The sequence below is a fragment of the Culex pipiens genome, chromosome 2 (assembly GCF_016801865.2).
Source record: "Culex pipiens pallens isolate TS chromosome 2, TS_CPP_V2, whole genome shotgun sequence".
Classification (NCBI taxonomy): domain Eukaryota; kingdom Metazoa; phylum Arthropoda; class Insecta; order Diptera; family Culicidae; genus Culex; species Culex pipiens.
This window is the reverse complement of record NC_068938.1, coordinates 196,639,898-196,665,816: the sequence shown is the minus strand read 5'-3', so window position 1 is coordinate 196,665,816 and position 25,919 is coordinate 196,639,898. Positions and strand designations below refer to the sequence as shown.

The 25,919-nt window shown below is 34.5% G+C and overlaps 1 protein-coding gene across 3 annotated transcripts in view; it reads right to left on the bottom strand.

The window, feature by feature from the left end:
- Window positions 1-25,919, bottom strand: part of LOC120415833 (potassium voltage-gated channel subfamily KQT member 1-like) — a 454,129-nt gene that overhangs the window by 86,991 nt on the left and 341,219 nt on the right. For all 3 annotated transcript variants that reach the window (XM_052709146.1, XM_039577469.2, XM_039577470.2), the window contains one exon: window positions 4,327-4,544. In XM_052709146.1, coding sequence (XP_052565106.1) covers window positions 4,327-4,544 — 218 coding nt within the window. The remainder of the gene's footprint in view (window positions 1-4,326; window positions 4,545-25,919) is intronic.

Here is a 25,919-nt window from a genome sequence, read left to right as displayed (position 1 = left end):
AATTTGTTTTTATCTTATTTTACAATGTAAAATCAAATTCGCAATCAAAAAGTACTTAAGTGAAATTTTGATTAAGTTCACCGTTTTCAAGTTATATAAATTTTGCTAGATAACTTTTTTGAAAAAAGTTGCAGTTTTTCAATTTAAAAAATAGAGCAATTCCATGCCAAAAAGGGAATCGGTTGTATTGGACCCTTTCCGATTTCAATGAAACTTTGTAGACATGTTATTTTACGCTTATGTAAGCTATTTTTTGTATATGGAGCCAGTTTCACTCGATAATGACATTTAGAAAGGGCGTTTGCGTTTTAGATATTTTTTAATTCATAATTTAAATATTTCTGGATCTCAAAGCCGTTGCATCGTATCAAAAAGTGGTCAATGACAAACTTGTAAGAAATTTGACGGGCTTTTCGAAAAAAATACACTGAAAGAAAATAAAACGCCACTTTTTTGAGATTTTCTGATTTTTAAGAAAAAAAGACAAATTTGGGGATGAGCCCACGATTTTTGTTCTTTTTTTTTTCGTTTTTCGTTCACGAAAAATTCAGGATGGAGCAACTCATCTAAAAAATATATAAAAATCTTTTACTCAAACTGGTGCTCTAAACGACAAAATTTTCATAAACCGAATACGATAATCAATTTTCCAAACAATTTTACATAAAAGTCTCCATATTGACCATTTCCTTAAACCAATCTTTAAGAACATACAGCGTTTTAAAAAATAAAAATGTTGAAAAAATTGTTTTTTTGGTTTCTTACAATTCCTATATGACAGTTTTGATTTTTTAGTCATGTAATTATTTTTACCGGAAAGCTCGTCCAATTTCCCATAAGTTTTCCTTTGACAGCGTTTCAATTGGATGTATGGGAAAACAGATATAAGCTTAAATACATAGCTCATAACTGAAAATGGAATATTTTTTTCAGTTTGGTAGAAACCTGAATAATAAATAGGCATATGCAACAAATATTTAAACGAGTCAAATTGAAATGCTTTTATAGGCAAACTTATGGGAAATTGGACGAGCTTTTCGTTAAAAATACTTTCGATACTAAAAATCAAGTCTGTCATATAGAAATTGCCAAAAACCAAAAAAAAACTATTTTTTCGACATTTTAATGTTTTAAACCGCTGTACGTTCCCAAAGATTGGACATAGGACAATGGTCAGTATGGAGACTTATATGTAAAATTGTCTGGAGAATCGATTCCCACTATCGGTTTAAACAAATTTGGCGTTTAGACCACTTTTAAAAAGAACAGTTTTAGTAAATGATTTTTGTATTTTTTTTAGGAGAGACATACCATCCCGCATTTTTCGTCTTTTTGTAACATTTTAGCCTATTTCCTCAAAAATCTGAACGAAAAAAATCGTGACATCATTTTAAAATTTGACTTTTAAACTTAAAAAATCAAAAAATCTCATAGATGTGGCGTGTATTTTTATTTCAGTGTATTTTTTCAGAAAGCCCATCCAATTTCCTACAAGTTTTTCTTTGACCACTTTTTGATACGATGCAACGGCTTCGAGATACAGTAATTTTTAAATGGCAAACTACAAAAATATTTAAATAACTTACGCCCTTCTCAAATGTTATTTTTGATTCCAGAAAAAATCCTGATTTGAGCTGGATTTACTCTCCACGTGGTTTGTGGATGGTCCCTAGAATATTCCTGAATTTTTCTGATTACTTCGAAAAAAATATTCGGAAAATTTCCTTATCAATATTAGCATTTTAAAAAGAACAAATATTCAATGTTAAAATTTCCAACGAAAATTTTTTTTTGTCAAGAAATGATAACTTGTTCAAAGATATCTGAATGTTCTGGAATTTTCTGAAAAGATGGAATTTTACCACTCAAACATATTGCAGCACGTTTTTTGGAATTTTTATTGTGACAAAAAGTGGTTCTATAAATAACATTATTTTTTTCCTTTATCCATCGTTTGGGCGTAGTCCTTATCCATACTTACAACTTTGCCGAAGACACCAAACCATATTTGTATGGACAGCTGACAATTTTTTATGGAAAATGATAAGTTGGTACACAATTTACAAATGTTTGTCCCTGGGCTCTGGTCAAGGTTGTGGGAGACAAAAAAAAGCCTAAATTCCAAATTTTAAAATCTAGAAGCGATTTTCCGATCTAACATTTCAAAAGGGCCAAACATTCAATATTACGCCCTTTTAAAATGTTAGTCTTGGTTTAAAAATTTTGAAAAAAATGTTTTCGAAAAGATCGGAAAATTTCACAAATGTTTCATAAATTAACATTGAAATTCGGACCATTACTTGCTGAGATATCGACAATAAAAAATGGTGGGTTGTTTGAGTGAGACTTAGAAAACATCAATTTTCCTGTTTTTAAACCTTTGCATTGCAATATCTCAGCAACTAAAGGTCGTATCAACAAAAGCCCGAATAAGCAAAATATAGAGAATTTTCTCAGCCTTTCAAAAATATTTTTTTTAAAAGTGTGCAAACATGTGCACTATTTAAAAAAATGAAAAACTGCGACTATTTTCAAAAAAGTTACCTTAAAATGGCTATAACTTGAAAACGGTGCACTTTATCAAAATTTCACTAAAGTACTTTTTGATTGCAAATTTGATTTTACATCGAAAAATGAAGTTGAAATTTTTTTGCGACCAATATTTCGATTTTTGAAAAAAATCAGTATTGTTACAAAAATTCATAACTCGGTCAAAGTCCTCTATCAAGTCCTCTAACATATCAAAAAATTGAAAAAAAATAAAAATAGTGTTTTTTTTTGCAAATCAAGTTTTAGTGACAAAAAGTTAAATAAAAAATGACCAAAAAATTTTTTACCATGTATCATTTTTTTCAGTGTAGTCCATATCCATACCTACAAATTTGCCAAAGACACCAAATCGATCAAAAAATTCCTTCAAAAGATACAGATTTTTGAAAATACATCATTTTTGTATGGCCAGCTGCCAAATTTGTATGGAAAAGTATATGGACAAACTAATGATGCAAAATGGCTTCTATGGGCATACCAAAGGCACCAAAAAGTTTCAGTCGGATTAAAAAATACAAAAAAAAAAAATCGAATGACCGAAATCCTAGAGAACTGCTCATAAGGAGAATTCTAAGGACAAACCAATAATGCAAAATGCTTCTTTGGACATGGAAAAGGTACACACATTTCTTCAAAATACAAATAAATGCAAAAATAAAATTTCTAAAAAATTTGCTCATTTTCTGTAGAATTGTTCTCTTTTCAATTTTATTAGACTGTTTGATTTCATTTAACGTTTTTTGATATTTTAGATAAGGTTTGTAGAGGATTAATGTGATAGAATTGATTTGTCGGTTTTTAAAATAATATTTTTTGTTATCAATTGAATCAATTTAAATTGGCTTATTCAATTTTAAAACAAGCTTGAAGCTTTTTATTTTGCTTTTAAACCCACTTTTAATGAGTTTGCTCTTAGTTTTTGCACTCAGAGTAACGTCCCATTCATGTCATCTTTTTTAATTAGAAAGCATTTCCCGCCACCTTTCACCACGTGCACAATAATTCAGTGGAGTGGAAATCACATTTTATAGTGATTTTAATTAACCACACTTCAAACTGCCGGCGCTCGAGTCAACTTCACGTGTAACCACCAACACCAGCGTGGCCGAGTCAGAGCCAACCAAAGGTGCCACTTTCATTGGAGATTCTCGTGACTACGAAATTACAATATGCACATTTCTTTCTTTTTTATGAAACTCTGTCAGGCTTATTCACAGCTGGGTCAGAAACTAGCTCTTCCGGTTTAGAGTGAGCATGAGTTTGTGGATCCTTTAACCCTCAACAGCTTAAGATGGAAAGTTTCCAAAGAACTGACCAGGTCATGGTCAGCCCAGGGTTAATCCCAAATAACTAGTCCAACGAAGGCACGGAAGGAAAGTTGGTGGTAAATTTAATACCTCCCGGAAACGTCAAGCTCGATAGTTTAAGACAAGTTCGCGCAAACTTGGAAAAGAAGGAAGGAGGTTCAACGGCTGCCTCCAGGTCAACTTAAAGCCTGACCACGCTGGGTTGGTTGGCGCGGGCGGTCATGCCACGGCTTCTGGCCACTGCCCTGAAGTTTGGTCTGGCGGAAAAGCCGCAAAAGGAAAACAACCCTGGTTCATAGTGGGAGTGGTTTGGTTACAAAAGGAGGGACTGTTTTAAGGTTTATGGTTATGGGTTTGTTGGTTGAGACATTGTGAAATTTGTATTTTGAAATTATTGTCTGGCAAGTATCAAGCATCTCAATCAAAGACAATTCAATGGAGACGTAAATTGTTTCAGTTGGAAACTCACCTATAATACAAATCGGCTTGCGGATGAACCGCAACCGGCCGCAGAAGCCCATGTACTTGGACCGGCAGCCGGCCGACCAGAGCCGCACCAGGTATTCCACGCCGAAGAACACCACCAGGCAGATCTCCATCCAGAACAAGGTCTCGTTCGCGAACTTACTGTACTCGTCTATCGTCGACAGTACGCTAAATATCAGACACACCAGCACGAGCATAAACCTGCAACGAAATAGACAGTAAAACGGAAATTGTTAACAAGGTTATTTTCAAAACATTGAAATTTGTATGGGAAATGAGATCTTGGAGAAGAACAACCAGCATGTTTTCTAACAACCTTCCTTTCCCCCGCACAGGTTTGCCACGTGGAAAGTTCTCATCTTTTGCCAATTAAACCTCAAATAAGCGAACTCATAACATGGTATGCCGGCAGGCAGTGCCCTCGTGGGATTATAATGACGAGCTCCTTCCGAGGGATTGTTGAAACGGCATCCGGAGTTTTATCGAAAAGCATCTTCTTCTTGGAGAAGGCTGGTTCAGATTCTTCGCACGGTGGGTTTGTTTTTTTTTTCAAATATGTTTTATATATCATTACTTTTTTTTATGTTTTAGAAAATGAAAATAGTAACATAATTGTAGGATTAATAAATAATGATCGCTAATTGACTTTTTTTCTATATTTTTTAATTTGACTAAAACATTGTCCATTCCCCATGCAACTGGCTAACTTTTTAAGAATGTTTTTGGGATTTAGTTTGCTTGCTAAAAAGTTGTTGAGCTAGCAATTTTGTCGAAGACCTCAACATTTTATCTCGTAATTTGCGCCTTCTACGACCAAATTTAGAGAAAACGTCTGAGCAAACCTTCAAAAATCAGTTTTTGAACGTGGCAATTCGGGGATAAATTTTAGAGAAACGTGATTTTTTGGGAACTTTAAGAGCTCTAAAAACGAACATTTTTAGATTTTAGGTAAAAAAGATGCAATTTTATAACTTAAATATCTCGAAAAGGTGCAGGCCAAAAAAATTGTTATTTAAACCCAAAGTGTTACCAAAATCGATATTTTGACACTTTGCCTCAATTCTTAGGGCAGATTCAGATTCAGTGGACATGGAAATACATATATTTGGACAATTTTCAAATGTCATTAGGGTGGTCCCATATGCTATCCCTTGAAAATGAGACAGTTTCAATTGAAGACATCTCGAGTTTAAAGAATAACACCCCTGTGATCTCTGTGCTAAATCTCCTCTTTCAAATGCAACCTGGCATTTAAAATTTAACCTGCGCCCTTTCGAGATATTTAAATTTTAAAATTGCATTATTTTTACCTTAAAATGGTTGTAACTTTTAAGCCTCAAGTCCCAATTGACTTGTCAAAAACTAAAAATGTTTGTTTTTTAGAGCTCTGAAATTGCTTCAAATATCACTTTCTAGATGAAAAAAAAAAATCCCGTTAATATTCCTGAAATGTTAGTTTTTCGAAATCACCCCAATCGTGAACCACACTAATTTTAAAGCACGCCAAAAGTTGCATTTTTTCATTTGCAACAACTCTTCTGAAAACGCCAAAGTTCCAAACTTCACCATTTTCGAAAAATCATTTAATTTTGCGATCTGGACCGTGGTGGACCGTGCATTGTGAACTCTAGCGCAAAAGATGCTTTTTTTAGTCCCATAAATTGCCGTTCTACGCATAATTGTCCCATGTCATTTTTGGAAGATTTTGACTTTTTGACATTTTTTAGTTTATTTTATTGTATACTTTTAGAAAAACACATAAAATCTAGCACTTTGATCGGAAATTCATCAAAAATAACACCAAGTCTGTTTATCCCATCGTTAAACTTCTACGCATTATTGTCCTGCCAATTATTTTCTCTCATAGTTTAATGAAGCATTATGTCTTGTTTACCTATTGTACAGCAAAAAGATCATAAATAAGAGTGATAAACTACTAACTGGGGCGATTAGGGACAAATAGGGCGGATAGGAACTCACGGGACAGTTATGCGTAGAAACACAGAAATCGGGCGAAAAATTTCAAAAACGTTGCACTTTTTTGAACATGGGACAATTATGCGTAGAGCGGCAGTAAAGGAAACACAAAATTTAAGGTTAAATTAAACGCATTTTGAGAATAAAAAAATACAAAATAATTATGCATAAATTATTTATTGTTGTTCAACCAGAGAAAGGGTAAATTTTTACGAGAATAATGATATTATTAGAGATTTACTTTTCTTTTTGTTATGTTGAATTCCTCAAATATTAAAATTTCAAAATTTATTTCAAGAAAACAGTAGTCTTTTTTGATAGTAGAACAACAAACAATAACTTTTTCTGGGAAATGACTTATTCTAAAGAATGGTTCTCTCTGGGAAACTGAGATTAGGCCATTCAAATTGTGGGAAAATGGAATAGAACCAGTACCGTAAACTGGGGTCAATCGGGACACATGGGGCGAATTGGGGCAGCAGTTTTAACCATGTTGGAGCACAATATTTTGATTTTTCTGGTTGGTTTCGGTTAGAACAGGCTCAGACCAACAAAATGTGTAAGCCATTTCCAAGTTTAAAAGCTTTAAGCTCTCTAAAAACTGCTGTCCCTATTCACCCCAGATTTCGGTAGTTTTTAAACAAATTTGATTTTTCGGTCAAATATTATGCCTTCTTTTAAAATTTTGACTTTTGGTTTGATTTGTTTTGATTGAACTTCTTTTATTTTTTTGTGTCATCTTAAAAATGAGCAATTTTGAAATTTAAAAAGTTTAGTGATTTAAAGTCCAACAACGACTCTAACGTCACAATTAACACCTTCTTGGCCCTAACCAAAAAATGCCTAAACAAACAAACATAAAACATTAATATCGATCTTTAAACATGAAGTACCTACTTTTAAATACCCTACAACCTTACTTTTCAGATAAAAAATATGTATTATAGAACCATTTCAGATGTTAGGGCTGATCTGCCAAAGTAACATTTTTTTCCACGAGTTCTACAAGAGCTCTTCAAGATAGCTACAGCACAGAGTAAGACAGAGTCACTACTGCCATTTGATTTTTGGTTCCACTTTGTGGTACATCGCAGGTACATCGCACGCCTGCTACCAGCAAACCTTATGGAGCCAAACATTAAAATGACATTTCTTCTGTCTGCTCACTCTGTGTTACTCTGTGGCTACAGCATAGCAGTTTTGATCGCGGTAGGATAAAATTCTCTTCAAAACTTCTTCAGGAGTTTGAAAGAGTACTTGAAGAGAGTTTTATCCTACCGCGGTCCAAACTGCTATGCTGTAGCTATCTTGAAGAGCTCTTGTAGAACTCCTGGATAAAAATGTTACTTGGGCTGGAAATATTTTTTGTTGATGATCGGTTAATTTCATGATGATTCAATTTTTGCTGAGTTTTCGTCTCTTAAAAAATTGACGCTTTTTTAGGGATGCATAAAGCCTTCTTTATTCCTGTTTGCTTTCCTTTCATATGATTTGTATCAGCAACCATTCCAATTTGACTTGACTTGAACTCCAAAATTGACTTGACCTTCACGAAAAAAAATGTCAGAAGTGATCAAGCTTGGTTAAGGCTACCAACTCTTGCTGAGCAAAAATCCGTACACTTTGCCGATATGACACCATGGTGTAGCAAAAACTGTCAATGCATTATTTAGATAAATTAAATTTAATAAATTTGAGAATAAAAAATAAAAAACTGTGTCGTTTTTACAGCTAACAAATTTCACAAAATGCTATCAGAGTGCTTGTAAGTCATAAGCATAAGCTCGTTTAAAAGTATTCATAAAATAAACCGTGATTTGAATCAAATCATTATGTTCTTCAATTTGTTTTTGTAAAACGTTTAATAGTTTACGAAATGTCAAGTTTTCTTTTACGAATAATATCCTTCTTAGTGTTTTCACGAACACTTTTCCAGAGTTTTTTCATTGAAAAGGTCCTATAACATGTGAAACATAACAGTTTATAGGACCTTTAAAAAAAACTCTAGATTTCTCGGATTGGTTTTCAAAAAGCCGTAAGAGCCATTGGTAAACAAAGTCCTTCGGTATTCGACCTACTTACGAAAAACCAATATCAAAAATGCTCGAGATTGTTCATCTACACGTCCTTCAAGTGCCCCATACTTGAAATAAATGAAATTTTGTTTCATTTTCGAGAAAAACAAAAATTAGTGCCAGAGGTCACGGTGGCTCTTACGGCTTTTTGAAAACTCACCCGAGATTTGTTAATTCAAATGTACGAATGTTTTCACAAGCCTTTGGAAATGGATAAATATATTTAGTAAGGAATTTCGAAAAGAACAATTCTAGATTTTTTTACAAGGTCCTATCAACATATGAAAGACAATAGTTCAAAAACTCTAGAATTATTGATAATTAAGTTTGAATTGAGGAAACCCCGGAAAACTCTCCCTTTTTAAATCAAACTCACAGAAAAATAAAAAATCTAGTTAACAAAAGCTTCAACCAAATCAAAAAGCAATTCAATGATTAAAAAGTTGTTAAAATACCGTACAAATCCGTATTATGCGTAAAATTCTTAACAAAATTCCGGCCTGTTAAAAATCCGCGAAGAGGTTCGAAAATCCGTATGGTAAGGAAAAAATCCGTACAGTTGGTAGCCTTAAGCTTGGTCATGACTTCTACAGATAAAAAAGTCCCGTTTTTAACAAAAAAAAAAAAAAAAAAATGACTTGGCTATAACTTAACAACAATGCACGATATAAAATTGTTGTGTAATAATGAACTGTTTTTTTTACTTTTTGCACTTTTTTCCTTTTTTAATGTTTTGAATTATTGCCAGCACCGCCAAAGGAATTTTGACTAAATTGCGTCATTAGGCTGCCCAGAATATGAGCCTTTTTTCAAAACTTCGCTCCACAAGCTGATTATTGTTTGTTGACCTATTTTAGGACTCTGTGCCAAAAATGAGAAAAAACGGTCAGCATTTACCCGTTGATACTAGAAGGTGAAGTTTGTGTGGGAAAAATCGAAAAAATGTATGAAAAACTCGGTTTGCTTACGGTTTTGTCTGCCGGGTGCCTATTCAAAAATTCAAAAATTCCCAATAGTGAAATAGGAAATTTAACGCCCTACAAATTTCTAGGACAAATCAAAGCTGTAAAACTTGATTCTGAAAAGTTACCAGCGATTTAAAAAAGTAACTTTTGTATGAAAAACATTTTTATTTTGCCAACTTCAGGCTCGGGTATCAATGGGTTAGTCTAAACCAATTTCGTTCAAAATTTTCACAGATGCTCAAAATAACCCGAAAACCGATTTTCGCTTGTGAAGCAGGGGGTCATTTTTTCTGGGCACCCGATTTGGTTTTATGGCTCAAAATATGCCATATATATAACCTTGCCGAAGCCATCAAATTGATAACAAAATCCGTTTTCAAGATACAGAGTTGTATGGCTGAACTAATGATGCAAAATGTCAAAATGGTCATGGAGGAGGTACAAAGTATCATCCAAATAAAAAAATCAAACATTAAATTTACATAAAAAAAATGGTCATTCTCGACAGACTTGATCAACTTTGAATGACTGTCCACATTTTAGCGTCGGGTCGGTGCTTACGAAATTGCGACTTTGTCTTCACCACGACAACCAGATTTCGACATTCTACTTTCGTTCGTTTCACGCACACAAACGAATGAGTGCTATGCAAAGTCACTCACACAGTCATTGATATCACTCTAGAAATACAATCGCTCAGAGAACGCTCGTTTGACATTCTATCGAGATTCCGATCGTCTCTCCCTTGATCGCATTCAAATGACTTCTGTCACCACGTAGCAAGCATTTCAGCACTGGTTACTTGGTTATCACCAATAAAAGCTTAAAATTGAAATAGTGAAACCTAAGAGTAATTGTAACAAAGCTCACTGTGCCTTCCAGAAAATGCATTATTGATGCCTTCGTTGGAAGCGGCATCTTGTGCTTCTTGAATTCTAGAAATTCACCCTGATGAAACGGAGAGGATTACGACGCGATGGTTCCGCTGCGCACCCTGAACATCTTTGCCTGGCTGACGGTGTGTACGTACAACTGCGGTAGTTCAGGGACCTCTCCCGCCCCTCCCTTCTTCACCCGCCCAACAGGATCCGCACTAATTACACCGAGAGATTGCACCCGTAATTCCTAATATCTTCCACGTGGGTGGGCAACACGTGTGCGCGCTCAATCGAAAAGTGCTGGGAGTTTTCTCTGAGAATTCAGATTTTTAAAGCTTATCATATTACACTTAACTGAATTAAAAAGGTAGTTTGGACGATTTTTTTGTTCATGAAAAAATGTAAGTGATTTCCAAGAAAACACCGCCCGCGCTGACGTAGCTGCTGATGGTTGTAACAGCAAATCTGAAAGCACCAGCTGCGCAGCAACAAGCTCCACTCATCGGAAAATCACGTAGAAATGTAATTAAAAATACATGACGAAAGTCTGAGACTACAAACTAACTGCTAGAGGGGGAAGGGAAACTACACTTCTTGGGCTTGGCTTGCTGAGTTGTAGTTTTGTATGTTATGCAGACCTTTTGTAAGTTGCTCTGCTTCGCAGGAAAATGTTTTCGGTATCGATTCAGAAAAGTTGGCTGTTTGTGAGAGGGTGCAATCCCGGAAAAGGAACGTGAGCCAAAAGGTTGAAGTGAGATGTGCTGAAGTGATTTATGATGTAATGGGAGGGAATGATTTACCGACGAAGGCGATGACGACTGTGAGCAACAACTTTGTATTGACTTATGACATTTAGTACCTTTACTTCTTGGAAGTGAGTGAGACTTCATAAATCAATTCTGAAAACTTTGAACTTTATTGAATTGAACTTATAAGCTTTTAATCAGGATTCTTTGTCAATTAAACAGTGCCTCCCAAGTAACGATCATGTGGGAAGGCCAGTTTTAAGGAATACGATATGCTTTCAAAATGCGTTATTCCAGTGCTCACTTTGATCTCTCACATCTCAAAACCTTCTGAGTATGGACTTTTCCCCCTTAATTTCATAATAATCCCAATGATAAGACAAATATTATTTTCTTTTTTTAGCAACGCTTGCAAAAAATAATAACAATAATGATAAATCCCTTTTTTGCCTGCTCCCTAAATCCCGACCCTTCGCAACCCAAAACAACCTAATCCGTGTAGACATCTTGCCCTTGTTCGTGGCCTCAAGGTAGAGAGAGACCCTTCTTATTAAGATGTTCTTGCCCCAAGAAATCACTTTTTTCGGGGAAGGCGAAAAAAAGGAAGAAATCCGTGCAAGTCCAATCCCATACGAGGAGCTGTCATGTCAAGTTGGTCCTTTTTGCAACAAAAAAAAAACCCCTCCAGAAGAGGGGAAGGTAGTCCAAGGTGGTACTCAGGGTGAAACGGCGGAAAGCTACTTAGTGTCAAATGGGACGGAAAGCCGATGCGATTACTAGCGCAGTTAGTAGGGAGAAAGGGAGGGGAGTTTGAGGTAGACAAGGACGTTTGGTATGTTGAACATCCCGCAAATGTGTGTGTTTTGGAATGCCACTCCAGTGGAGTGGTGGTTATTGAATGTCAATCCGGTACACTAGAACTGTCAAAAGAGGTGGAAAGAAAGGGGAGGAGGCTTATGTGCAATAAGCATTACCAATACTTGCGGCGTCAATGAGGTGGAAATAATAAGCCAAGTTGCCTTCCGATGCAGACCTTTCGTGGAATTGTCTTACATTGTGTGCTTGAAATGGGCTCTGAGTGGGTTCATGTTCTAAGGTGGTACTTCAAGAATAGTGAGTTTCGTATCGTTTGAAACTCTTGAATATTATTTAAGTCACAATTGCTATTTTTAATTTTATTAAAAAAAAACTAACATAGAGATTCCCTTACTATTTCCAAAAGAATTATTGGTGCAAAATTATTGTTTTACCGGAGGTGTTCCGGATTTCGTTGCGGTATCTCAGCACTCCAATGTGGATTTTGGTCCATATAATAAAAACTTGTCCACATGACAATGACGGAAATTATATAAAATTTGTAAAATTGGACCATACTTTTATCAGTTATTAGTTATCATTGAAAAATATAGACAAATCTGGATCCTTTGAAGAGTCCAGTTTGGAAAAGAAATGGTGTGAAAATGGTTGTTTTTTTTGCAATTCCATCGTGAAACTACTTACTTTTCCTGTCATTCATGAACGACGAAATAGCCTACTTTTCTGTACCAAAAATAACAGAATCGAATAGCAACCCTTTTCAAAATAAATGCTGAAAAGTTCTACTTTTCAGCACTCAAATGGGTGCTGAAAAGTTGAACTTTTCAGCACTTGTTTTGAAAAGTAACACTTTTCAACATTTTTTTTGATTTAAACGATTTATTGACAAAATACATGAAAATTTGACATAAAATTTCACTTAGTGTGTGTTTTTTGGAATTGCAAAAAATGTTGTATGGAACTCGTTGCAAAACTTGATTTTTTCAGCACTCTTCGTATTTATCCAACTCGGTGCACCTCGTTGGATAAATGTACGACTCGTGCTGAAAAAATCCTCTTTTTGCAACTTGTTGCATAAACTACTATTTAAATAATCCTTAAGAAAAAAAGTTTTATTTTCCTAATGTGGCACACAACTTCTATACTTTTATGAAACAATTTTAAGGATGTTATGCAAGGCTGTTTATCGACAAAATTATCGTCGATGATATAAGCGTCTTGCTTTAAGAAAAATGTAATTAGAAAAGCCAACTCGGTCTTAACCATGTCCCAGCACCGAAAAGTTGCCGAGAAGGACCAAATAAAAATAAATTTATGGAAAAAAATAATGTCTAACAATACCGAAACTGGTCGTCATAATCGTTGAAAGTTTTTTTTCTTTATTTAAATGTTTTTTTTTTGTATAACACAGAAATATTAACAAAAAACCATATTTTTCGAAAATACTATAATTGTCAAAATTTCATAATAATTTTTAAATCTATTAAAGTGAAAATTCATTCTAAATTTATTTGATTTATATTGAAAATTCTAGAAATTCAAGTTCTTTCAAAAATACGGTATTTTATAACAAAAAAATATAATAATTGAAATTACATGCCAGAATTTCAACCTTTTAATGAGAAAACCATTGAAAATTGCATTATATACCCGTACAGTTGATATGCTATCATCAGTTTTTTTTCTCTAAAATGTAAAGTTTTACGAAAATTTAAGAAAAGTTAGAAAAAAAACTTTTTGCTGTACTGTAAAATGAAAATTCACAAAAAATTTAAAGAGTTTGTAAATAAAACAAACATGCTAATAATGATTCTAAATACAAGGCAATGAATTTAAATTTATTTTAGTTGATTGCCCTCAAATTTCAATTGAAAATTTTATCTATTTTGAAAAAAAAAATTGCTGCATGACTTTTTGGGCCAAATTTGAAGCGTGCCAAAGGCAAATTGAATAATTTGAATTTTGTTAATACGAGATTAAATAAAATGTTAAGTATTTTAAACAAAAATAGTTAATAAAAATTAAAAGCATACAAAATTTCACTTCGTTTGATACCCATTTTGCAAATAATGAATTTCAAGTATTTTATAAAAATGCGGCATTTTGAGATTTTTTTTAATATTTTACAGAAAAAAAACTCTAATTGTGGGTAAATATTGCCTTTTTGCAAATAATGAAATTTTAAATATTTCGAAAATACGGCATTTTGTGAAAATGTGTTTTTACGAAAAAATGCTTGGTACCCATTTTGCAAATTATAAAATTAGGGTGTTTTCAATTAAAATGAAATTTGAGTATTTTGCAATGAAAACTTAATTACAGTCCAGACTCGATTATCCGAAGGTTTGTATGGGACTTCGGATAATCGAATCATGAACAAATTTTTTTTTCGTTTTTTTCATTTTCTTGTTTTGAACATCAAATTGGAGTTCTGCGACCCCATTTTAGTCTAATTTGAATAGTTCATTTCCTATTAAATATTAAAATGCATTTTTTCAATATTTCGTCACCACCATTTTGACCGCCATCTTGGATTTAAAAGAAAAATAAAAAAAAAATAAAGCTTGAAATAACAAGCTATGGTCTCAACATTTGAATGAAAAAAGTATTGTTTTATATCGACACTAACGACATGTCTCCGATTTTTACTTTAGGGACGACATTCGAAAGAAACGACGACAGTTGGTATCCAACTGATCCACGAAGCGAAAAAAATCACCGGGCTCCCGGCGGGACTTGAACCCGCAACCTCCTCATTAGGACTGAGACGCACTGCCAATTGTACCACTGAGGCCCTTGAGATTCTAGATGTCTCAAGCCACCTTAGTGCTACGTGTGACAATTTGGTATCTTTTCGAATGTCGTCCCTAAAATGAAAAAAGTATTTTAAAGTGCATTTTACACCTGCCCAGTTGTTTAGCAATCTTTAGATTTCAAAAAATCCAATTATTGAAGGATGGAAATTTTGTGTCGAAGGGACTTTTATGTAAAATTGGGCGCTTTGATGGAGTGCTCAAAATAAAAAAAAATCGTTCTTTCCATCGAAAAATGTGCAAGAGTAGATTGAGCTGTAATGAATTTTGGGACATGTCATTTTATGAGAAATTTAATGTGCTTTTTGAATCGGCAATAACCCATAAGGGTCAATTTTCATTCAGCATACATTTTTCATTTTTAAATATCGTGTTTTTAAACTTTTCAGGGTTATTTTTTTGAACGAACCCTAATGACAAATGCTGCGTTTTGGAAATACTTACAGAATCAAATTAATTCAAATACAATCATTGGATGAAATAAATACAGCAAATTTTAATCGATTAAGCGAGAGCCGGAAAAACTATTCAAAACAGCTGCAAATATTTTTTTCATGAATTTAGGGTGAGTCGGTCACTTTTTTTTTAGAAAAAATCAGTAAACAGATCACCAGCCCGCAAACTTTCACTGACATTCAACAGGATCAACAACATAAAGTTACGCCTCTCGGAGATAACAGAGAAAAAAAACCTTACTGACTAGCTGTGTTTGTTCTGGCAACCGCCCCCCAGAAACAAGAAAAAAAAACTTAATGTCTAATTACGAGATTTGGCTCCCGGAAAACCTCAGCAGATCTTCACAGTTGTGGGGAGTTATTTCCATCCCCTTGGGGAAAAGTTGCCCGGAAATAAGTCGCTCCCCTCAGTCGTGGAGGAAAACTTTTAATGTTATCATCGTGGCGGCACGTTAAGATTAAATCTCGGAAGGGGGGATCCCTTTTTTGGGTAAAGAAATTTGTACAGGTAATTTTTGGACCTGTTGCAATTACAACTGGTTGGTTTGTCTTATTTGAGAGGGAAAACAAAATAAACAGTCGTATTTTTTGCAATTTTCAATCAGTTAAAGACTAGTTCATAAACAGCATTCTCAATTGTTGATAAACAAACCACTAGTATTCCGTAATCAAGCAAATTTCCGGATTCTAAACTGCATCCATCATTAGTTGCTGCCCATAATTAGAAAGTAAATACATTTCCAGAACCAACTACAGTCGACTCTCTGGTTGTCAATATCCAAGGGACCGTCGAGGAAGAGAATCATCAGTTTACAGAACGATGCAAAATGAAGACTCGATTGAAAATATGTTTTTCTTGGTACCCAGCTATGGGAGAGAATCATGGCAACGTCCAGCAAACAAAAACAAACTAATGTCAAACACCCTTCAAAGCTTCGTTTTGCAAAGAAAAATGTCTATGCAAGCCATGAGTTAGTGACAATATTGACAACCGTAAGAGATTTTTAAAGCAAACAGAATCCAAGGGACCGCCGAGGAAGAGATCCTTCAAGCAAGAGAAAATATCGAGGAATAAAGTCAATCGAAGTATGCAGTTTGAAAGGACTGAAGAATTCATCGATAGATGGAGCAATATTGATATCGAGAAGATCGACAGCCAGAGAGTCGACTGTATAACTAATTTAAACCACCCCTAACCCCGTCAATCATTCAGTTTCCCACCGCCCCAAAACTCATTATATTTCCATAACTCAAATAAAGGGAGGTTTTCACTTTCCCGAGCTATTTTCAAACTCATACCAACCGCCCAGTCAGCCAGCAGTGCTAATCATCTCTACTTCCGGCCGGGGAGATTTAACGCACACACACACTTGCACACACACGCTAATTAGCCGCCAGCTCAGTGGAGCGCATTTTCCGATGCTTTCCCGTCCAAAGTCATGGTGAATTTTCATGCATCAATAGCGGCGTGGATTTTGTTTCATTCAAGTGAAGCCGAGAGCGTGCATTGACCGGTGTTAGGGGTGTTTTTAGGTGGAAATTGTTTTCCGAATGTTTGATTTATCGATTGCATTCGTCTTTTATTTTTAGAACATTCAATTTAAAAAAAGTATTTTGCCAATTAATGCAAAGAAATCCAAAACAATAAAAAAATGTCTTGGCGGAAGAAATGATTACAAAATCGGCCGATTTCGACCATTTTTATTTTCAGTATTTTTTTCAATTTGGCTCGAACATTGTGGGGTCTTTCTCTATGACCAAAGGAGCCATTTTGTGTCATTGGTTCACCCATGCAAGTCTTCTTACAATTTTGGCAGCTGTCCATTCAAAAATGGTACATAAAAATTCGAAAATCTGTAACTATTGTAGATATCCAGATAAAAATAAGTTCACGGAACACAATTTTGCTAATTTTAATTTTTTTTCACATAGAATCTTATTTCCTAAATTCTTGTTTTTAGTTTTTAATTTTTTATGTGTTTTGAAAACGGTGCACTTTATCAAAAAATCTGTAAAATACTTTTCGATTGCAAATTTGATCTTAATTCAAAACTGAAATCAACAAATATTTATGACTCAAATTTCTAATTATTCGAAAAAACATAAAGTAATAACTCGACGGCAAAAAGTTTGTCCTTATCTCTCTATTGCTTGAAAATTGCGTTTTTTGGCCCCAAAAATTTATCAAAATTGAAAAAAAATAATTAATTTTTGAAAGTTGAATTTTTGTGCAAAAAATAAATTCAAAATTTTGGTCTGCGTACCATTTTTTCAGAATAGTCGCAATGTTTGAGCCAAATCAGAAATAACAATAAAATCCATTACCAATTTTGCTCAGAAATGTTGAAAAAGAGAAAAAAAAAAACGAAATTCTCGATAATTAATTTCAACATTTGAAATTATTATGGGAAATAAAGTCACAATTATCAGGAACATTGAACATTTTTGAACCATCTGATTAATCTGATGCCTATGGAAATTGTAGGTTAGGGTAATGACCCTTCAGAAAAGATAGATATATGGAGTAACCAATTTCCCAAATTCCTAAAATAAGCATTTACTTTATTTAATGTTGGCTTTACTTCAGGAGAATATTACCATATTATTTTCTGTGTGTAATAAAAAAATAAGATTTTAGAAAAATATTCAACATAACGGAAGTATATCTCTTCATTTCCTATTGTCAGCTGAAATAGTAGTTTATGCAACAAGTTGCAAAAAGAGGATTTTTTTTAGCACGAGTCGTACAACGAGGTTCACCGAGTTGGATAAATACGAAGAGTGCTGAAAAAATCAAGTTTTGCAACGAGTTCCATACAACATTTTATGCAATTCCAAAAAACACACACTGAGTGAAATTTTATGTCAAATTTTCATGTATTTTGTCAATAAATCGATTAAATCAAAAAAATGTTTAAAAGTGTTACTTTTCGAAACAAGTGCTGAAAAGTGTTGCTATTCGATTCTGTTATTTTTGGTACAGAAAAGTAGGCTATTTCGTCGTTCAAGAATGACAGGAAAAGTGAGTAGTTTCACGACGGAATTGGAAAAATGATGTTTAAATAGCGAAAAACTTTAAAAGTGACGAGAATAGGTCATGTTATGAAAATGGGTTTATTTCCCCTATTGGTTATTCAGAATTTTAAAATGTATGTACTTATGAAAGCAACTTTACAAAAAATAGTTATTTTTCATGTTAAAATTTTGGAAACATTTTTTGCTTTTTATAATCATTACATGAAGTAAAGGCACCTCTGATAAAAATTATTAAAAAGAAAACTGAGAAAATTGAACTTTACGATTAATGAAAAATTGCTTTTTTTCAGTGCCACTAAAAATTAATTCAATTTTGAAATCGAAGAAATTTGACGGGCTTTCCAAAAAAAAATACACTTCCAATTGAAATGTGGTCAAAGAAAATCATATGGGAGATTGGACGAGTATTCCGCTAAAAATATTCACGAGACTGAAAAATCAAGTCTGTCATACAGAAATTGTCAAAAACCATCAATAATCCATTTTTTCAACATTTTTATTTTTGAATCCGCTGTAACTTCACAAGGATTGGACTTGGGACAGTGGTCAATATGGAGACTTTTATGGAAAATTGTTTGAAAAATTGATTGCCGTAATCGGTTTGTTAAAATTTTGACGTTCAGAGCACTTAAAAAAAAAAAAAACAGTTTCAGTAAATGATTTTTGTATTTTTTTTAGGTAAGTTGCTCCATCCTGCATTTTTGTGAGTCTTTTTGTAACATCTTAAGCTATTTTCACAAAAATTTTGAGCAAAAAAAAATCGTGGGCTCACCTTCAAATTTGACTTAAAACTTAAACATCTAATAAAAGTCGCGTGTTTTTTTTATTTCAGGTTTTTTTTCGAAAGCCCGTAAAATTTCCTACAAGTTTGTCTTTCATACGATGCCACGGCTTCGAGATACAGCTATATCAAAATTCCGAACACAAAAATATTAAAACACTTGTGCCCTTTTCAAATGTCATTATCGAGTGAAACTGGTTGCAGATATACAAAAAGACTGGCTCCATATTGCTCTGAAGCCACCCAATAAATGAAATAAAATTTTAGAATTGAAGTGAGAAATATGCCTTTTTAGTTTCCTTATTATATTTGAACACTTAATAAAAAATACCCATTTTGGGAGTTAAGTTTTTAGTGATAGTAATATCTCGAATCTAAAAATCTTAAAAAGTATTGCATTTGTCACATACCGTAAAACAGGGTGACTTTGATAGCCGGGGTGACTTTGATAGGTTTGCGATTTTTCTGCAAAATGAAGAGTACAATTAAAATACGTACGGAATGGTTCAGAATCATACTGACCGTGATAGAGAAGTGTTCAAAGTACCTCAAAGTACCTTAAGAAAATGTTGATGAAAGTCATTATTTGAAACTTCTCAAAGTGTCATGATTTTCTCAATGAACATGATTTTGAATCGGAAAACGGAATGCATTTTCGGGTTCTTTGGACAATTTTCCACCAGGAGAATGTTAAATAAGTTTGTAAATAATAAAAATTATGTGTCCTTGAAACACAATTAAAAAAAATCTCAAAATTTATAGGCAATTTCAGTTGAACAAATTTCATGTAAAATGTGAAAACTTGTGATTCGTTTTTTGTATTCAGTTTAAAATGCAATATAAATCGATAATTATAAAAACAAAACTAGTTTTAACAAATTTTTGCAAAATTCCTACTTTTCAACAATTTTATTTAAAATTTATTAGTATTTTGATAAAAAGCTAATGAAGTTAGTTAACTAAATATAAACATTGATTTTTTTTTCTTAAAAACTATATCAGCTACTTTAGTGATGGTACATTTAACGTACAAATAAAGTTTGAACATCTTAAATATGATTTGAACATGAAAAACTATTACTATCAAAGTCACCCCGGAATTTAAACTAGGAATTTTTAACGTAACTTTTTTTCCTAAACACTATTGAAAAAACTTTTTTTTCCAAAATAGTGTATGGACTTTGTGTGGCCTACCCCAGTACATGTTTTAAAAATAGTAATCTTGAGAAAAACCTTACCTGTTGGAAAATATTTCAAAAACAAATTGAAATCCTATCAAAGTCACCCCGGTTTACGGTAATGTAATTCAAAATATGAAAAAAACTAAACCATTGATTTGATTTTGTCTGTGACATGTTTTGTTGCCTCACTTGACTGTTTTTTGTCATCAGGATAAATGTCAAACTCCAAAAAAGTGTCGAAAAGTACTACTTTTCGATACAATTGCTTAAAGGTAGACATTTTCAACACTCAAATAGATGCTGAAAAGTACTTTTCATTGTTTTTACTTTTGATATATCGTATTGATATTTGATATGAATTGCTATTTCTTAAATTACTTGTTTGCATAACCAGGCAAAAATAAAATTGACCATCCCCAACAAATTGTAAACAACATTCTGCAGCACTCCGTACACAGAGTGTATTTGAACAAAGAACCAGTAGTTTGAAAACAGAACCAACACACATTCCACAAATACCAAAACAAGCATTTTCCATAGCCCACCGTATGCAATCGTAGCAGTTTTCCCCGCTCACCTGCATTGTGCCCCTTTTCGTCTCACCTCTTGGAGGTTGAAAACACTACAAGCAATGTTGAGCGATGGGAATCTGGTCAGCTGACGCGGTTTCAACCCCAGACCGTGGTCGTGGTGAAGTCAGCGAGAATTGGAGACTCTCAGGTTGAGCTACTGCTGCGAAACATGAGAAATGCAAATTTTCGGAAATATTGTTCTATTTTACAGTTTATGTTGAAACGAGACAACATGTTTCAAGCCCAATATATATTTATAAGGCTTTTGGAAGTCGTTAAGATTTTGATTAGACATTTTTCTAAAACACTCTGCATTTTTTGACAATCATGTTCTTCTCCATTAGAGTTGATTACAAACTAAACTTCCCACACATAAAAAAGCGCACGCAAAATCTCTGTTTTCAATTATGCTAATTAATGTCATCACAGTTATGACAGTTTTGTTTTATTACACCCTTAGATGTCTGTGGGCTGACTTTAGTCAAACTCACGCTCGTTGTTCGCTTACCGCAGATGTTTTTGTGCCTTCCGCTTGAAGGAGCACGTCCCATTAATTATGTAGGTTAAGACAAAGAAATTGAAATGATTATCTTGGCGCGCCAAAGTAATGGTAATAATTTTTGAGGAAGATTAATGTGCGTGCTAACTTGAGAGGAGCTTTGAGATGGATTATGGTTGATAATTGTAAGGAGATGTGGTACAATTATTTAAATTATTACAGGATTGAATATTTAAAGGTAAAATTTTCCTTAAAATATTAAATACAATAACAGATGGAGATTTTTTCTTCAACATTCATTCTCCAAACAAATCTCTTGCATACTTCATGTGTACACCCAAGATTTTCTGCACTCGCAAGGGTCGGAAGCAGAAAAAGGCCCTTCCTCTGACAAGAAAATTTAACTTTTGACAACCCATCCCGAGCAGACGGAAATAACTTGGGAAGGTCAGTTTTTGATATTGTGAGAAGATCAAAAACCGTTATTGGGATGATCGGATTAGTTGTTAAAATAACAAATTTCAATAACAAAGATTTGTTCGAAAAATAACTCAAATTGTTATTGCTCTGTTATTGCAATAACATACTAATAACAAAGAATCCAGAACAATAGAATAACAAGGTTAGTTATTCTGAGCAATGGATGGGAAGCACCCAAATAACAAAAATTGTTATTATTATGGATTGATCGCATAACAAAATGTGTTATTGTTCACGTTATTGTATTATAGCTATTGGCTTTTCATAATTCGTCCGATGCTCTAAACACCTTCTCCAACCGCCGTCGTCTATTATGTTCAAATCACCTTGCTGCCGATTAAAATTGAATTACAACTTAAAAATAAAGAAAGGGAAACAAGGTGTCTAACTCTTTTTTTGGGAAAAAAACAAAACATGTTGACAAAATAAATACTTTTTTTCAAAAAAGGATACAAAAAATTTAATGTTTTACAAACTTTTTCTCAAAAAAATGCCGATACAAAAACATCTGTTTGTCATATTGTGGAACTTCAACGCATAATTGTCCTATTTGTTGTATACCAAGAGCAATTTGAATAGACATGTCATTGATAACTGGTGCGAAAAGGGACATAAAAGACAAGTGAGGAAGGCTGGGATGATTTTGCGTAGAACCACAGCATAGAAAGTTTCATTTGTATCCAACAAGTAAATAAAAAAAAAGTATTACTATAAATCTAAATAAAGCATTAACACTACAACAAATATTCGTCAAGTCCATTTAATTTGAGAAATTAAAGTGATATGTCCACTTTGATACAATATTTTGTAAACATACCTGGTACACTTTCCCGTAGTAAATTATTCCGTCTCAAAATTATTAGTACTCGTTCTGGTTTGGCAGCCAAATGAACTGAAAAGTAATTTATTAGAATATTTTGCGTCAATTTATTAATTGTTCAATGAAGTTTTACCTTGAGAAAGTTAAATGTTGATTTATCTCCAATGACAAACAATGACCTGGGTTTTGTTTCTGTGAAATATAAAACAGAAAAACACAAAGTATCAATTCAGGTAGAAACTTAGAGGTTTAGTTATTTTCAGGGATGGAATAATCGCAAAAAAATCAATTTCGCTAGCGAACTTTCTTCACCCGCGAAAGAGAGAGGAGGCAAATCACGCAAAAGAAAATCGCTCCCGAAATTCTCCAAGAAAATCAATCTGCGGATGATTTTTTTGTGAATTTCCTTGTCAGCACCACTTACAAATATTTATTTCACTTTGTTTACACACATTGCCCATCTACAAAATGTGACAGGTCGTTTTTCGACGTGTGACGTTACACTTGCAAGTGTAATAGTGAAAATGATGTTCCGCTGAATAATCAAGATGATGATTTTTTTTAGATTCCTTTTACCGATCTTTCGTGCGCGAGAGAGAAGAGCCATACTCCCTTCGGATTTTTTCTCTTGATGAACGTCCAATGATTTTCTTTTGATGATGATTATTCCATCGCTGGTTATTTTACTTGTTCAATGTGACATTGCCAATTATATGAAAAAAAATTATGGATCAAAACCCATTATAAACTAAACATTAATGCAAGCAAGCATACAAGAAGAAAGATATAAAACAAGTCTATCGTAGAACAAAAAATGTTAAAAATAATCTCCTGATCATGAATATAAAATTTAAAGAAAATCAGGGCAGTAGAGGGTTAATTACAATATAAAACAAAATACTTATCTGACACAAAAAGAGTAGATTCTTGGCCTGGTTCCGGTACAGGACTTGAATCGCTCAACATTTCCGACGTGGAATCGGCAACCAGCGCCTTCACTTCCACTTCTTCGTCGCGGATTTTCTTATTAGAATCTTGACCCCACCAAAAGAAATTCCTTCCTGCAGGCTCTTTTTGGGATTCTTGCTGTTGCAGATGATGTTGTTGTTGGTGCAGGCCAGGTACGTGACGCAGCTTTGCAGCAGCACTCGGATTGCTCAATTGCTGCGTTTCCTCCTCCTAGTTTACAGGTGCTGTTAAAAAAAGGAAGATAAAGACTGACACGATTACGATTGATTAAAAGATCGATCGGCACCAGATTCAGCAAAAGCAAGAGGAGAATAAACACTTAGGAAGTGTTTGAACGAACAAACACGGACTTACCTGCTGATTGCGATGCTCCTCCTCCGGGGGTAGAACCGGTAGAACCTATCACCAACAAAACAGCATCATCCGCCACATCCTCCCAAAAAGGTGTTGGCTCTTCTTTGGCAGCTGGAAGAATGTTTCTTCAAGGGTTACATCGGCATTTCCAACACGACGGATCGCCACTTCCAGCTTCTTGTTGAGCCACGCAAACTCCAACCAAAACAAAAACAAACACACCCAAAGCACATTCGCGGCGCTGTGATGCTTCGATCGAAAAAAGTTTTGTACCGGAATATCCCGCAAACCGTACAGAGAAATCCAAAAGCGATCCACCAAAACAAACAGTTTTCTTCATATTTTGCAGCAACTTTCACGCACAAAAACATTAAAGGACTCGCGACTACCACCCACCGCAGCGAAACAAACAATCAAAACAAAAACGCAACTTCAGCGCGTTCAGCGCCTGCTGCGACTGCACAATATTTTGACAGGGAAGGGAGCGTCCACAAATAACGTATGCGCTTTAGTACAAATATACAAAATATTTTTTATCTTGATGGTTTTAATAATGGAAATACTCCAATATGCGTATGCTCCACGTTTGCTCATGAATAGATTTTAATATTTAAACATTCAATGCAGAAGTTGTGAATACGATGAATCAAATGTTTACAGTGTGTGCATTGTAAGTTTTCGAAACTACAGAATAAGTTTGCTCGTCAATCTCATTTTAATTATGTTTGATAATATAAAAAATAATCTAGCTACATGAAAGCAAAACAATGTAATTGGGCCAATGTCGAGGTGTCAGCAAAGAGTCTATCCTGCTCGATCCTAACGTAAACATCAACTGACATGAGCAGGATAGACTCTTTGTTTACATTTCAACATTGTCCCATTGTTTAGCTTGATTAATTTTTACATTATTAAATAAAAAAAAATTTGCTTGGAATCTGCTGGAATATTACGTCATTTGCGGCAGAACCTATAATTGAAGGTTGAGCTGATTACCGTGTTGACGATTAAATCGATTAGTGCAATATCGCATGCAAGTCCGTTGCAATAAAAGTTGCATAGTACCAAAGTGGCGTTCTTTTATTCCGTAACGCAGTTGTGTGGTGCATGGTAATGTACACAATGAGAAATTCAACGCCCCGATCGGCCTTTGTCAGCCCGATTTCATTCAACGATCAGACTAATTAGGGCGTTATATTTCTCAGAGGGGAGACTGATGTCAAACTACAGCTTGACTGACATTTACGCATCACGCGTGCTGCCCAAAAAGGACGAAAATTGCAATAATTATTTCTAACAGGTAAGATATATTTTGCTCGCAACGCAATAATTGAAATTTACATTCGCATCCGGTTCTTTCTACACAGCCAAGATCTTCTGTCAATCCGGATCGCGAACAAGGTTTCGGCAAAGATGGAGGAGGAGACATTCTATCCTGGCACAGTGCAAGAGGCACATCAAGCGGGACGCGAGCTAGTGAGTAAAGAAGCCGCTTCCGGAAAACCACAAGGCGGAAAAGCTCCGACGGAATGCGGAGCGAGATACGAAGCAGATCAAGCAAAACTTTTGCGAAACCGGGAGAACGAGCACGGCAGGTTGTTGCTGCTGTTTTGGCACTGCGGCAAGTGAGAAGGTGATGCACAATTTGGCCAAGCTGTGACTGCCGTACAGGCTGTGGGTCGTATTATTGAAGCTGACGGAGCAGATCCACGTAATGCTCAAGATGGTGTAACCGTGGGTGATCGGAACGGTCCGGGAGTACTTAACAGATCGCGCCGAAAAGGAAAACAAAGATAAATTTAGCCATTTTGGGATGGCTTTTGAGTCTGTTTTTTTTTTTTTTTTTTTTTTTGTTATAAAATATGTTATAGGTAAGTCTTCTTGAAAAAATAAATTGAAGGAAACTGAAAAGCTCAACTAGGAGGACCCGTCGTCGAAATCGAAAGTGGTGCAGAATTTAACGGGGCGTTTCTTTACATGGAAAATGTAGACTGAGTTCTCGAAAGAAGATTTGGACCAACCAAAGGGCTGCAGTCGGCATCCGACTATCGCTGAAAAAGGTTTCGACGGCTGGTTTCGGAATTTCAAAGAACCACTTCCTGTGCGTGGTACATGTCAAGAGTGACCAACGATACAAGTATTCGAAGATAGACTGCCAC